General features: G+C 48.0%; 1 protein-coding gene across 8 annotated transcripts in view; it reads left to right on the top strand.

Annotated features, from left to right (window-relative positions):
* MPRIP (myosin phosphatase Rho interacting protein) overlaps window positions 1-14,343 on the top strand; it is a 266,132-nt gene that overhangs the window by 59,509 nt on the left and 192,280 nt on the right. For all 8 annotated transcript variants that reach the window (XM_068243558.1, XM_068243563.1, XM_068243562.1 and 5 more), the window contains exon 3: window positions 14,133-14,198. In XM_068243558.1, the coding sequence (XP_068099659.1) occupies window positions 14,133-14,198 (66 nt within the window). The remainder of the gene's footprint in view (window positions 1-14,132; window positions 14,199-14,343) is intronic.

Genomic DNA, 14,343 nt, shown 5'->3' with positions numbered 1-14,343 from the left:
CTCAGTGACCGTGTCTGTAAACACTGATGGAGAGGAAGGGAGGAAGTGACATCACGATTGGCTTCAATCAGAGGCACTAAAGATGGGGAATGTCAGGAACAGTTCTCTTTTTTTTATATGGACTGTGTAAAAAATAGGTTATGTAAGCTAAACTAGTATTTATTTTCTGATTTAGGTGTTTTCTATTTTCACTTAAAATGGACCTGAACTCTTGCACAGCACAGAATAAAAACCAAGAGAAATGCACCCTGTATGTATTTAGAGAGTTTAGCCCATCTCCCTCTCATCTGTGACTAACCACCTGTGTAATTTGATCTCTCAGCTGGCTGCCTCGTCAGTGCAGCTGATTTGTAAACACAGGATGTTAACCCTATGTCTGCTTCTATGAAAGTAGGAAGTAGATACTTTGCTTATCTTTTAGGGCAGAGAGCTGATCTCGTCCAGCAGAGCTGGGGTCCAGGTCGACATTGGAAGCTTTCCTCTACAATTTTAATTAAGCATATAAGTTTATCAATACTTAATCAATACTAGCCATACTTAAAGCAGACATGAACTCAGAACTTCCTCTCTGCTTTAAAAGAGAAACTTTTTTTTTTTTTGTAAACAAAAACATTTTTGTTACACCTGATACAAATTCTACAATAAATCTGAAGTGTCTACTTCCTGTTTTCATGTAAGCAGACAGGGTTAACATCCTGTGTTTACAAAATGGCTGCTCTACTGAAGCAGTCAGCTAACAGTGCAGAGATCAAATTACAACTTGTGATTAGTCAGATGAGGGGGAATTAGGCTAAACTCTCTGAATACATACAGGGTGCACGTCTCTGTGTTCTCCTTCTGTCCCGTGCAAGAGTTCAGGTTGGCTTTGAAGGGACTCCGAGCACCTCTCATGGGCATGCCTTTAAGACTCCGACCAGTACTGCAAAGTACTCAAAGATATTCTGTAGCTTGTGCTCTCCTCTTTCATTTGATTTCATTTGATGCCTGAATCGCTGTTCTACACCAAATAGTTTTCAGCGATTTCAGTTTAAAAATCGTGCCTGCCATCTTGGCTATGTTATAACTTTCGGGTCACCCCTGTCTTCTCTGTTAGAGAAGTGCATTACTGAATGAAGCAGGAAGAGGAAGTGACACGCATGGCCATTGCAAGAGGCTCCTCCAGAGGGGTCATTGCATGACTTTGTTGGAAGTAGTCTGTCCTAGAGGGACACTTAAGTCAAACAAAAAAAATGAGTTTTACTCACCTAAGGCTTCCAATAGCCCCCTGCAGCTGTCCGGTGCCCTCGCCGTCTCCCTCCGATCCTCCTGGCCCCGCCGGCAGCCACTTCCTGTTTCGGTGACAGGAGCTGACAGGCTGGGGACGTGAGTGATTCTTCGCGTTCCCAGACACATTAGCACCATCTATGCTGCTATATGGTATATGATATATGCTATAGCAGCATAGATGACGCTATTGTGGCCAGGAGCGCGAAGAATCACTCGCGTCCCCAGCCTGTCAGCTCCTGTCACCGAAACAGGAAGTGGCTGCCGGCGGGGCCAGGAGGATTGGAGGGAGACGGCGAGTGTACCGGACAGCTGCAGGGGGCTATTGGAAGCCCCAGGTGAGAAACTCATTTTTTTTGTTTGACTTAAGTGTCCCTTTAAAGGCATGCCCATGAGAGGTGCTCTGAGTCCCTTTAAGCAGCGCTGCTCTGTCAGGCACCTTAGAGCATAATCCAAAAGCTACAGATCAGCTTCAGCAGATGTGAAGTTGCTGCTGGGAGTGTCTGACCTCGGGGGGGTGGGGGGGGGGGGGGAGAGACTCGCCCTGACATCAGCTGTCATTTATAAAACAAAGCATCTTTAGATAATCAGCTCGGCTCCCATTATTTTTAGCAACAAATATGCGTGCTGGAGCGCTGAACTCTTCCATACTGTGTAACGCCAGCTATATCCTCCCGTGACTTCCCAAACACCACCATGGTCAATGCAGCCACTGTTCCTGGAAGCGTGATAATGTACTTTACTCCATGTGCAGCATCAATATCCGCCAATTCAATCACATAGATGCAGCAACATGTCCGCCTGATCATTTGGAAAGCTCATGGTGGGGGGGCGCAGCGGTGACAGACCCCACGGCCGGCCTCCTACATGTAATGTTGGAACCCCCCTTCGCGGCTCGTGGTGAGGAAGCAGCTCGACAATCTGCCACGCGCCTCCTGGTGTCTTCTCTGCATCGTCGGTGGTGCCTGTCTTCGTCACCCTGTCTTATGTGACATCGCATGCATGTCACCCCTGACGATGCAAAGAAGAAACAAACTACAGGATAAGTATGACGTATAGGTGAGCTGCTTCCACTCTGAGGGCCTGGTGCTGGGGGGAGGGGGGGCAGCGAGTATTCGGGGAGGTAGAGGCAGCAGCATTTAGTCAACTTTATGTTCATAATGATAGAATCTGGTAGAGCTCGATGCCGCAACATGGCTGTTCCTCCTGCCCACTCGGGCATGCTGGAAAGATTGCACTCGAAAGAGCTCAGCGGTGATGGTGTTCGATATTCCGCTGATCAACAGACCCCATGGCCTTTGTCCCTGCGGATGTGTCTTGCAGGGGTTTCCTGTACCCCATGAGGCGGTCTCATGTACCGACGGTCACGTACATGAGATGGGGCGTAGTGCAGGCGATCCCCGGCTAAAAAGTAAAGAAACTATGGGGGAGGGGCATGAGGAGACATTACATGGGGGCAGGTGGCATCGCTAGGACGATATCCAATAAACTGCGAGCTAAAATCTATTGGAAACCTGTCTGCTGTGTAAGGGCAGGCAATAGATCCCTTTGAAAAGGCGCCCCCACCCCACACGGCTTTGTTACAAGGTTGTTTGTTGTATTGACCTGAGGAAGCGGGCTGAGACCAGTGAAACGCGTTGTCAACATTATAACAGTTTGATAATAAAGACTCCTTAATTCCATCCCAGTGAGTCGTTATTAGAGGTAAGATGCCTCTACTTATATTACTTATATATTATAGTTTTATCCACCATTATAACTCTATTGGGCGCCTCCCCAAATTTTCAACCCAGTTGTAACTTTACACCTCCCAAGGAGAGTTTAGCCCCCAGCTATTGGTGCACGCAGTTCTCCAGTAGTAGGGTCCACAGGAGGAGAGCGACCACCCAGTTCCAGAAGGTTCCGGGATACAGAGCGAGAACGGTCAGTTTCCGCATGCTTATATGGTGGTTGCAGGACTGCAGCCCATGCTTGTGAGTATAAACTACCCCCCCCCCCCCCACCACCCACCATTTTAGACACAACGATATTGCAATGATGAGGAACTTCCAGAGACCTGGACCAAAACCAGGTTTATCTGAATACTCGTAAGGATGGAGGCACCTAATTGTAAAAATACATATAAACTCCTAATAGTAACAGAATGAGAGGTAATCTCTTACCTTTCCTGGCAACAAAAACACCAGTAGTACAACGCATTTCACAGGTACCAGCCCGCTTCCTCAGAACAATACACAGTGCCTTGCAGCAAAGGGAATAGGAACAGAGGTGCTCCTAATCACTTAAAGAGAACCCGAGGTGGGTTTGAAGAATATTATCTGCATACAGAGGCTAGATCTGCCTATACAGCCCAGCCTCTGTTGCTATCCCAAACCCTCCTAAGGTCCCCCTGCACTCTGCAATCCCTCATAAATCACAGCCACGCTGCTGACAAACAGCTTGTCAGAGATGGCTGTGTTTATCTCTATAGTGTCAGTCTGCTGCTCTCCCCGCCTCCTGCAGAACTCCAGTCCCCGCCTGCATCCCTTCCCTCCCTGCTGATTGGAAGCTATGCAGGAGGCGGGGGAGCAGCTGAGACTGACACTACAGATGTAAACACAGCCTCACAGCACGGCTGTGATTTATGAGGGATTGCAGAGTGCAGGGGGACCTTAGTGGGGTTTGGGATAGCAACAGAGGCTGGGCTGTATAGGCAGATCCAGCCTCTGTATGCAGATAACATTCTTTAAACACACCTCGGGTTCTCTTTAAATAGAATTCATTCTATTGCAAGGCACTTTGTAGTGACCCGAGGAAGCAGGCCAGTACCCGTGAAACCTGTTACATATTTTGTGTTAAGAATGCTTTTCCAGTACTACTGGTGTTCCTGTTGGCAGGAGAGGTCAATTTAACTATTAGAAGTTTGTATATATTGTTACACTTGGGATCCTCCATCCTTGCGAGTACGCTGTAGTAGTGGCTGTCATTACCGCTGATGATGCTGAGCAGAGCAGGAAGCTGTATTGTAAACCGTGGCCTCTTAGCTCGCCTTTTGTTTGTACTGCGCTCATTAGTGATTTACATGAATTGGATGCTGCCAGTCTGCGCTCCTAGTGGATGTACACTTCGGTGTCATCAGGCCACAGCACTGAGAGCAGAGCATGTCAGGCCACGCCTACAGGCAGCGACCTCAGCCAGGTCACAAGCTCTGTGCGGCCTCTGGCACATATCCTATAACTACAGACCAAAAATCAAATCTTAGTATGGATACAGAGGCGCCAAAAGGATAAAAGAATCTAAAAAGTTTAAAACGTGAGGAGGCTGTGGTGGAATTACCTCCTCCAAGCAGACGCAAGAGTTGCCAATGTGTCAAATACAAGTTTATTTACATACTCCGGGGGACAATGCAACGCGTTTCACAGGTTTGATCCCGCTTCATCAGGCAATAACAGAGCCAATAGCATATGTGGTCAGTAGAAGTGCCCGGCACCTCTTGTAATGACCACATATGCTATTGCTCTGTTAATGCCTGATGAAGCGGGATTAAATCTGTGAAACGCGTTGCATTGTCCCCCGGAGTATGTAAATAAACTTGAAGAATTTGACAAACACCTTGGCAATTTTTGTGTCTGCTTGGAGGAGGTGAGACCACCACTGCCTCCTCATGTTTTAAACTTTTTTTTTTTAGATTCTTTTATCCTTTTGGCGCCTCTGTATCCATACTACGTTAAGTCCACCCCTGGTGGAGGGGTGTTACGCCCTTTTTTCCTTATCTACAGAGAGCGACTTCTTAATCCTGAGTGGGGTCAGGTCTAATCTCCCCACCTGTCTATACAGTGGTTGCCTGGAGGTAACCCTGCTTTTTGAGTATAGCTTATTACTTTTATCATACTTCATTTCAACTACCACTACATACTGCACTATACAGTATTTGGCTCTCGGTGTCCCTACTCTGGGGTCGATTCATAAAGCATTAAGCATGCAGTAATGCAGAAAACAGCTGACTTTACCGCCCTGTGAGCGGGTCAGGCGCAGAGTTCATTGGCTCCTGGGCTGGACCTGTCTTCAATGTAAGCAACTCCCATTGGCTTACATTGAAAGGCAGGGTCAGAAGCCAATGAATGCGGCTCCTGACCGACTCACAGGAACTCTGCCGTCATAGAGACAGGCAGAATGGGTGGCTGAGGTTCCCGGCTTGTGGTATTGCTCAATAGGAAATATTATGCCTCCATATCCCTCTCACTTCAGGGGTCCTTTAAGGGGAGTCTTTAGTAAAAAAATAAACAGAGACTCGCCTGAGGAGAGGGAAGGCTCTGGGTCCTATAGAGTCTTCCCGCTTCTCTGTTGGTCCCTGCGTTCCCCTGCAGGCTCCCCCCCGTTAGCAGTCTGTGACCGTTCAGTCGTAGACTGCTTTCTTCCGCGTTGGGCAGGCTTGGGGAGTCTTCGCAAGCACTCAGGCTTGGCGATGTGCATGTTCACTTGCATGAACTGCCTATGGGTGGTTGGGAAGTGGTTAAACGATGCCCGAGCCAAGCTTGAAGGTAAAAACGGATGCTACATGTGTGTGGGGAGGTGCGCAGATTCTTGCCGCACCTCCCGTGTGCTGGCGCCCCTCTCCGTTTCTTTGTAGAATGGCACTTTTAGTCCGGTAAGTCGGCGCCGTTTAATTTGGATGCACTACGACGCGCCTGGCAGTATGTCCGCTCAGCAGCCTTGTGATCTTGCTCCCCACTCGTCGTTTGCTATGTGCACATGTGCTCATTTCACTTCAGTCACAAGACTCCTGAGCAGACATACAGCACATGCGCAGCGTAGTATGTCCGGGTCAAAGGGCGCCAACCTCACCGACTGCATTTTACAGAGAAATGGGGACACTGACACACGGGAGGTGCAGTAAGAATCTACGCACCTCCCCACACACATGTAGCATCCTTTTTAAATTTCCAGCTTGGGTTGGGTATCCTTTAAAGCAGGAGGATTAGCCATACTATGCAGGGGAAAAAAACACATATATATAAGTAGATAAATAGTTGATCTACTTACATAACATGTATTGTACTGTCCACGTTTTGATTTCAGTGAATCTTCTATAGTAAATGAAGACAATTCTGTTCCTGGTGGGAACCATGTCTTTTGCCCACAGTTTGAGGCTAAATCCTGATGTCATTTCTGCCCTTTACTTTGTTCCTTTTTTTCCTCCAATCGCTGAGTCACCTCAGCCTTGCTTGTAAACACAAGTGAGTAGAGGGTCGTGTTTCAGCTAGGCAGGGAAATTAAAAATAAACCCAGCATGCAACTGTTTGGCACTGACTACTAAAGGGCCAGTGCTTCTTAAGTGTGTGAAAAAGTTTTGAATGCAGGATTAGCATCTTTATCACTTAACACACTCAGACCAGTTGCTGTTGAAATTTTGATTTTTATGGTGACACTCCCACTTTAAGAAATGCCCTTGTTTTTTCACACTTATTAGAAGTGCAGCTATAGTGTTCCACATATAAGAAATGCCATTATGCTTTCTTTACACATAACATTTGGTGGGGCCTTTTACCACCAGCAAATAGAAACACAGGATTCAGGTCGAGGTTGGAGACTTGCTTTTAGAATTTGCATTGCCCAGTTATGGTTTTAGTCGGAGTTTCACCACAGTACAGCGAGATGCACCCAGAGAAACCCAAATTGGACCAAAACACAGCATCATGTTTCAGTCTTCAGCTTCCCGTTAAATTGGTCCAGTCTGTGGGTTTATTTTGTGAATGTAGTGTGTGAATGTTTATTTGCAGACATCTGCTACCAATTGCACAAGGGTTAATATATCCCCCTCCTATCCCTCAGTCCTCTTCACTGTTTCCCATCGGAGCCACTGGTTAGACAAATATCCCATCTACTCCAGACCTCGTCTGTGATCTCATCACTTAATAACACATTAAATATAGAAGCCTAACCGATGGGCAGCGCGTTCATTCGGGGATCGGTCAGAGGACAGATGAGACTGGAGCCAGCCCCGCATACCTACGGCTTCATCCATCCTTTCTCGGCGTTCGCCCTGCATGCCGGCAGCTAGGGGGTTAAACCGCGCCGCCTTAGTTTGTCTCTAACCTAATCTCCCGACGTGATGTGTGAAGATTGTGTCATTCCCCGAAATAGATGCTGGAACGGGGGAGAGATCGCTGCGTTCTGATAGCGGGTTGTCATAACAAGCGAAGGCTGTATGAGAGCGCTGAAATGTGGTGCCTTGAGGAGGAATTAAAGCGTTACTCCGGCCCTACTGCAGTATAGGGGCATTGGTTCACATTCTAGGCAGGTAACTGCTCCATTTTCCTGTGTAAACATTTGAAAAGCTGCTACGATAGGTGAGGCCAGAAAATTGGGCAGTTACCTGCCTGAACATTTGAAAAAGTAGCCATAGTAGGTGTGATCAGAAAAAAATGAGCTGTTTGGGGAAATAAAAACGCTGCGTTTTCCTGGATCGCATTGAAACGCAGAAACAGACCGTCAACCTATCAATCCTATGTTATTAGTGGCAACTGTTCACTCTGTTAATTAGAACGAAAATGCAACTGACTGGAACGCAGCTGCAAAGTCCGACCTGCTGTATTTCTCCACAGCATGATTGCTTTGCACACGCCGGGTCGCGGACGCAAAGGAAGCCTATCAAAATGGACGTGTCCGCTCTCACTAGGCTAAACACTGCATGTGAAACGCCAACTCAACTGTCCCTCGAAATCTGTCCTGTCGCTGTTGGCATCTGCCACCGGTATAAACAGACCATGAGATCCAATGCAACTTTATGGGCCATCGATCTGCTGCCAGCAGCCAATCCACCTAGATCTTCCATCCTGTCATAGATAAAATCAATTAAAATTTATCGAAATCAGCCACATATCGATCGATAGATTTGAAAGATTAGATTTCTGATCGATGCTACAGAATCTATCGATCGATTTGATGCCTGACATCGACCAGTGTTTGGTGCCCTTAAAGGAGAACTGAAGAGAGAGGTGTATGGAGGCTGCCATATTTGTTTCCATTTAAGCAATACCAGTTACCTGGCTACCCTGTTGATCCTCTGCCTCTAATACTTTCAACCATAGACCTTGAACAAGCATGCAGCAGATCTGGCGTTTCTGACAATTTTGACAGATATGACAATAGCTACATGCTTGTTTCTGGTGTGATTTAGACACTTCTGCAGCCAAATAGATCAGCAGGGCTGCCAGGCAACTGGTATTGCTTAAAAGGAAATGAATATGGTAGCCTCCACATATCTCTCACTACAGTTCTCCTTTAAATGTGTGCTTTGCTTGTTGCTAATCCCAAAATAAAGTTAGTTTATTCCCCCCCCCCCCCATATGCCTGGTGCACCATGCAATTTCCCATCAGATTAATTGGTTTTCGACAGGTCTGATCTGATTTCTGATTGTTTTTCTGATCGGTTTTCCGATCACTTTTGTACAAAATCGATCAGAAAAAGGCTCTAAAATCAGATCAAACCTGTTGGAAATAATCGATTTGACTTGTCTATCTGACTGGAAATGGCATGGTGTGTGTCAGGCGTTCGGAGCGCTCTTTGTTTTCCTGTCACTACGGAGACGGAGATCTGCTAGCTGTCTCCTGGCCAGGTGATTGCCCCCCTCTCCCCCCCCCCCCCCCCCTCTCGCCCTCCTCTCTCTGGAAGAAATTCAGAGCTGAAAGTTTATTGAAGCAGAATCTGCCTTTTGGATAATGCTGCCTTAAATGGGCATGCCAGGAGCCGGCAGCGAGATGTGCGCAGAGCTTCGTCCTGGGTGGTGACACTCGTAAACCCTGATGTTGTGTAATATTCGGTGCCAGCGACGCTGCGCAGAGCCCTTCGCTCGCAGCCAACTCGCCGCCAACCGGCAACGCAGCTTCCCCCAGAAAATAAACAGGAAAAAGTTTGTTTTTTTGTGTGCAAATTTTTTCAGTGTTTAAACTTGGTGGCAGGAAATATGGAGGCTGCCAGTGCATCTTCTTAAAGTGGACCTGAACTCAGAATGTCCTCTCTGCTCTAAAGGATACAAAACAGCAAAATAACTTTTAAACAAAAAACGTTTTCTGTTTTTACAGCTTGATACAAATCCTAAAATCGGCACAGTTTTTACTTCCTGATTCTTGGAAGCAGACATATTGTTTACATCCTGTGCTTTCAAATGGGCTTGTCTTTAAAGGAAAAAACATTTCTTCGTTACAGCTGATACAAATGCTGCAATAAATCTGCAGTGTGTCTACTTCCTGCTTTCATTGAAGCAAACATAGGGTTAACGTCCTGTGTTTACAAATTAGCTGCACTTCAAAGGCAGCCAGCTGACACAGCTGAGAGATCAAATTACGACTTGTCATTAGTCACAGATGAGGGAGAGTTAGACAGACTAAACTCTCTAAATCCACACAGGGTGCATTTCTCTGTTTTCTTTCTGTCCTGTGCAAGAGTTCAGGTCCACTTAAACAGTGACATTTATTTGGCTGGTTCTCCAACTTGCAGGAGATGAACTGATTGGCTTCTCATAGGCCTGGGGCCCACTAGAGATTATAAATCGGTAGTGATTCTGCTACTAAAAAGGCGATTTCAGGAAATTAAATTTTGGCCCTGCATTTCCAGAAAAGAAATCACGGGAGACGCCGCGATGGCAATTTGAGCAAATCGCAATCTTATTTGGACTCTCTGCCATAGGCCTCCATTAGTCTAGCGCTTTCGTAATCACCGCCAATTTCTAGCGAGCAGAAGTCGCTACCCAGGACTCCTTGCAACTCCTTGCAATTGCAAAACCCTCTGAAAGGTGCTAGCGGTTATTGATAGTGAGTTTTCCAGTTAAAAGTGGAGCTAGACTACAGTGTTGTGGTTGCGGACGTGTAGGCACCTCCCTCGATTCCGTCATTTAGTCCCAGCCCTGTGACAGTCCTGACATCCCCTCATCCTTTTGAGAGCTGCAGGCTCTGGGACACTTCCTGCTCCTTGACACGCAGTAATATTCAGGTGATAAATAGCAGCGCTTTCTGCCAAGAGGGGCTCTTGATTTGTTAGTAACATGTACAACGTCTTGTTCAGGCTCCGCTCATCTGTTCTGCCTCAAGACACAGGTTAGCAGAGCCAGCGGATGTGGAGCCAGCTCTGCTAGACTGCAGTGTTGTGATGTACGGTACCAGCTCTGCTAGACTGCAGTGTTGTGGTGTACGGTACCATCTCTGCTAGACTGCAGTGTTGTGGTGTACGGTACCATCTCTGCTAGACTGCAGTGTTGTGGTGTACTGTACCAGCTCTGCTAGACTGCAGTGTTGTGGTGTACGGTACCAGCTCTGCTAGACTGCAGTGTGGTGGTGTACAGTACCAGCCCTGCTAGATTGCAGTATTGTGGTGTACGGTACCAGCTTTGCTAGACTGCAGTGTGGTGGTGTATGGTACCAGCCCTGCTAGACTGCAGTGTGGTGGTGTATGGTACCATCTCTGCTAGACTGCAGTGTGGTGGTGTACGGTACCAGCCCTGCTAGACTGCAGTGTTGTGGTGTACGGTACCAGCTTTGCTAGACTGCAGTGTGGTGGTGTACGGTACCAGCTCTGCTAGACTGCAGTGTTGTGGTGTATGGTACCAGCCCTGCTAGACTGCAGTGTTGTGGTGTACGGTACCAGCCCTGCTAGACTGCAGTGTGGTGGTGTATGGTACCAGCTCTGCTAGACTGCAGTGTTGTGGTGTATGGTACCAGCTCTGCTAGACTGCAGTGTGGTGTACGGTACCAGCCCTGCTAGACTGCAGTGTGGTGGTGTACAGTACCAGCTCTGCTAGACTGCAGTGTTGTGGTGTACGGTACCAGCTCTGCTAGACTGCAATGTTGTGGTGTACGGTACCAGCTCTGCTAGACTGCAGTGTTGTGGTGTACGGTACCAGCTCTGCTAGACTGCAGTGTGGTGGTGTACGGTACCAGCCCTGCTAGACTGCAGTGTGGTGGTGTATGGTACCAGCTCTGCTAGACTGCAGTGTTGTGGTGTACGGTACCAGCCCTGCTAGACTGCAGTGTTGTGGTGTATGGTACCAGCTCTGCTAGACTGCAGTGTTGTGGTGTATGGTACCAGCTCTGCTAGACTGCAGTGTTGTGGTGTATGGTACCAGCTCTGCTAGACTGCAGTGTTGTGGTGTATGGTACCAGCTCTGCTAGACTGCAGTGTTGTGGTGTATGGTACCAGCTCTGCTAGACTGCAGTGTTGTGGTGTACAGTACCAGCTCTGCTAGACTGCAGTGTTGTGGTGTATGGTACCAGCTCTGCTAGACTGCAGTGTTGTGGTGTATGGTACCAGCTCTGCTAGACTGCAGTGTTGTGGTGTATGGTACCAGCTCTGCTAGACTGCAGTGTTGTGGTGTATGGTACCAGCTCTGCTAGACTGCAGTGTTGTGGTGTATGGTACCAGCTCTGCTAGACTGCAGTGTGGTGGTGTACGGTACCAGCCCTGCTAGACTGCAGTGTGGTGGTGTATGGTACCAGCTCTGCTAGACTGCAGTGTTGTGGTGTACGGTACCAGCCCTGCTAGACTGCAGTGTTGTGGTGTATGGTACCAGCCCTGCTAGACTGCAGTGTTGTGGTGTATGGTACCAGCCCTGCTAGACTGCAGTGTTGTGGTGTATGGTACCAGCTCTGCTAGACTGCAGTGTTGTGGTGTATGGTACCAGCTCTGCTAGACTGCAGTGTTGTGGTGTACAGTACCAGCTCTGCTAGACAGCAGTGTTGTGGTGTATGGTACCAGCTCTGCTAGACTGCAGTGTGGTGGTGTACAGTACCAGCTCTGCTAGACTGCAGTGTTGTGGTGTATGGTACCAGCTCTGCTAGACTGCAGTGTGGTGGTGTACGGTACCAGCTCTGCTAGACTGCAGTGTTGTGGTGTATGGTACCAGCCCTGCTAGACTGCAGTGTTGTGGTGTACGGTACCAGCCCTGCTAGACTGCAGTGTGGTGGTGTATGGTACCAGCTCTGCTAGACTGCAGTGTGGTGGTGTACGGTACCAGCTCTGCTAGACTGCAGTGTTGTGGTGTATGGTACCAGCCCTGCTAGACTGCAGTGTGGTGGTGTACGGTACCAGCCCTGCTAGACTGCAGTGTGGTGGTGTATGGTACCAGCTCTGCTAGACTGCAGTGTGGTGGTGTATGGTACCAGCTCTGCTAGACTGCAGTGTGGTGGTGTATGGTACCAGCTCTGCTAGACTGCAGTGTTGTGGTGTACGGTACCAGCTCTGCTAGACTGCAGTGTTGTGGTGTACGGTACCAGCTCTGCTAGACAGCAGTGTTGTGGTGTATGGTACCAGCTCTGCTAGACTGCAGTGTGGTGGTGTACGGTACCAGCCCTGCTAGACTGCAGTGTGGTGGTGTATGGTACCAGCTCTGCTAGACAGCAGTGTTGTGGTGTATGGTACCAGCTCTGCTAGACTGCAGTGTTGTGGTGTACGGTACCAGCCCTGCTAGACTGCAGTGTTGTGGTGTATGGTACCAGCTCTGCTAGACAGCAGTGTTGTGGTGTATGGTACCAGCTCTGCTAGACTGCAGTGTGGTGGTGTACAGTACCAGCTCTGCTAGACTGCAGTGTTGTGGTGTATGGTACCAGCTCTGCTAGACTGCAGTGTTGTGGTGTATGGTACCAGCTCTGCTAGACTGCAGTGTTGTGGTGTATGGTACCAGCCCTGCTAGACTGCAGTGTTGTGGTGTATGGTACCAGCTCTGCTAGACTGCAGTGTTGTGGTGTATGGTACCAGCTCTGCTAGACTGCAGTGTGGTGGTGTACGGTACCAGCCCTGCTAGACTGCAGTGTGGTGGTGTACAGTATCAGCTCTGCTAGACTGCAGTGTTGTGGTGTACGGTACCAGCTCTGCTAGACTGCAGTGTGGTGGTGTATGGTACCAGCTCTGCTAGACTGCACTGTTGTGGCGTACAGTACCAGCTCTGCTAGACTGCAGTGTTGTGGTGTATGGTACCAGCTCTGCTAGACTGCAGTGTTGTGGTGTATGGTACCAGCTCTGCTAGACTGCAGTGTTGTGGTGTACGGTACCAGCTCAGCTAGACTGCAGTGTGGTGGTGGTGTACTGGGACTACCACTGTAGTGTATGATTTGGCATTGTATTACTACATGTTTTGTGTATCTTGTTGTCTGTATTGTGTTGTGTACCTTATTGCTTATAACCTGTATTGTGTTGTCAGTCAGCCCTGTTATCATTGTCTGTAATCTTATGTATTGTACAGCGCTGCGTAATATGTTGGCACTATATAAATCCAATAAAAATCATTCCATAGATTACGTAGAAATGGTAAGATTGATTCATTAGTGGACACCATTATGGCTTATTAGTCTAAACCCAAAACTGGGTTAAATCTGACAGACAGGTTTTGGACTAGTCCATCTCCCCATGGAGTACTCTGTGAGTTTTATTTGTTTTCTAAAGCATTTCCCAAATGGCAGTTGAACTACCAAATTAGTACGATGCCAGCCAGCCTCCCTACTCAATATTTTAGCAGACTTGTCTACTGCCATTCAGGAAATGCTTTTGACATCAAAGAAAACCCTGAGAATCCCCCATGAGGAGATGGACTAGTCTAACAGCTGTCGGCTCTGTCAGATTTTAACTGCCTGCTTTCATGGCTGGAGTGGTCCATTTAATGTGTGCAGAGGTCATGATGCAGGTTTCTGGCAAGGCCTCACACCCCCAAGGCGGCAGTTTCTGTGTTCCATTACAAGGTTCTCATGTTTAGATCTGTGCCTGGTGTTGGGCTTCAGAACTTGGCTCGGGTAGTTTATGTATGTTACAAACTTTATACAGAAGCAGAGTATTTCTCTTATGGAAGCAGTGATTATATTGTGCCTCTATCTGCTAACAGTTGTCTTCTTCTTCTCCTCCGCAGAAATGGCAGCGGCGTTTCTTCATCCTGTACGAGCACGGCCTGCTGCGCTACGCCCTGGACGAGATGGTAAGCCTGCCCTCGCCTCTCCCTGCCCTCAGCCGTGGCTGGGCCATTAAGTGTCTCTTATCTGCTGGTGTCCCTGATAAATGTCACATTAGCCCTCGGTGGAATGTTTGGTTTTCAGTGAACCTGCGTAGTATCCGTGGTATGT

This window comes from Hyperolius riggenbachi, chromosome 7 (genome assembly GCF_040937935.1).
Source record: "Hyperolius riggenbachi isolate aHypRig1 chromosome 7, aHypRig1.pri, whole genome shotgun sequence".
Lineage (NCBI taxonomy): Eukaryota > Metazoa > Chordata > Amphibia > Anura > Hyperoliidae > Hyperolius > Hyperolius riggenbachi.
This window is presented reverse-complemented; position numbering and strand designations above follow the sequence as displayed.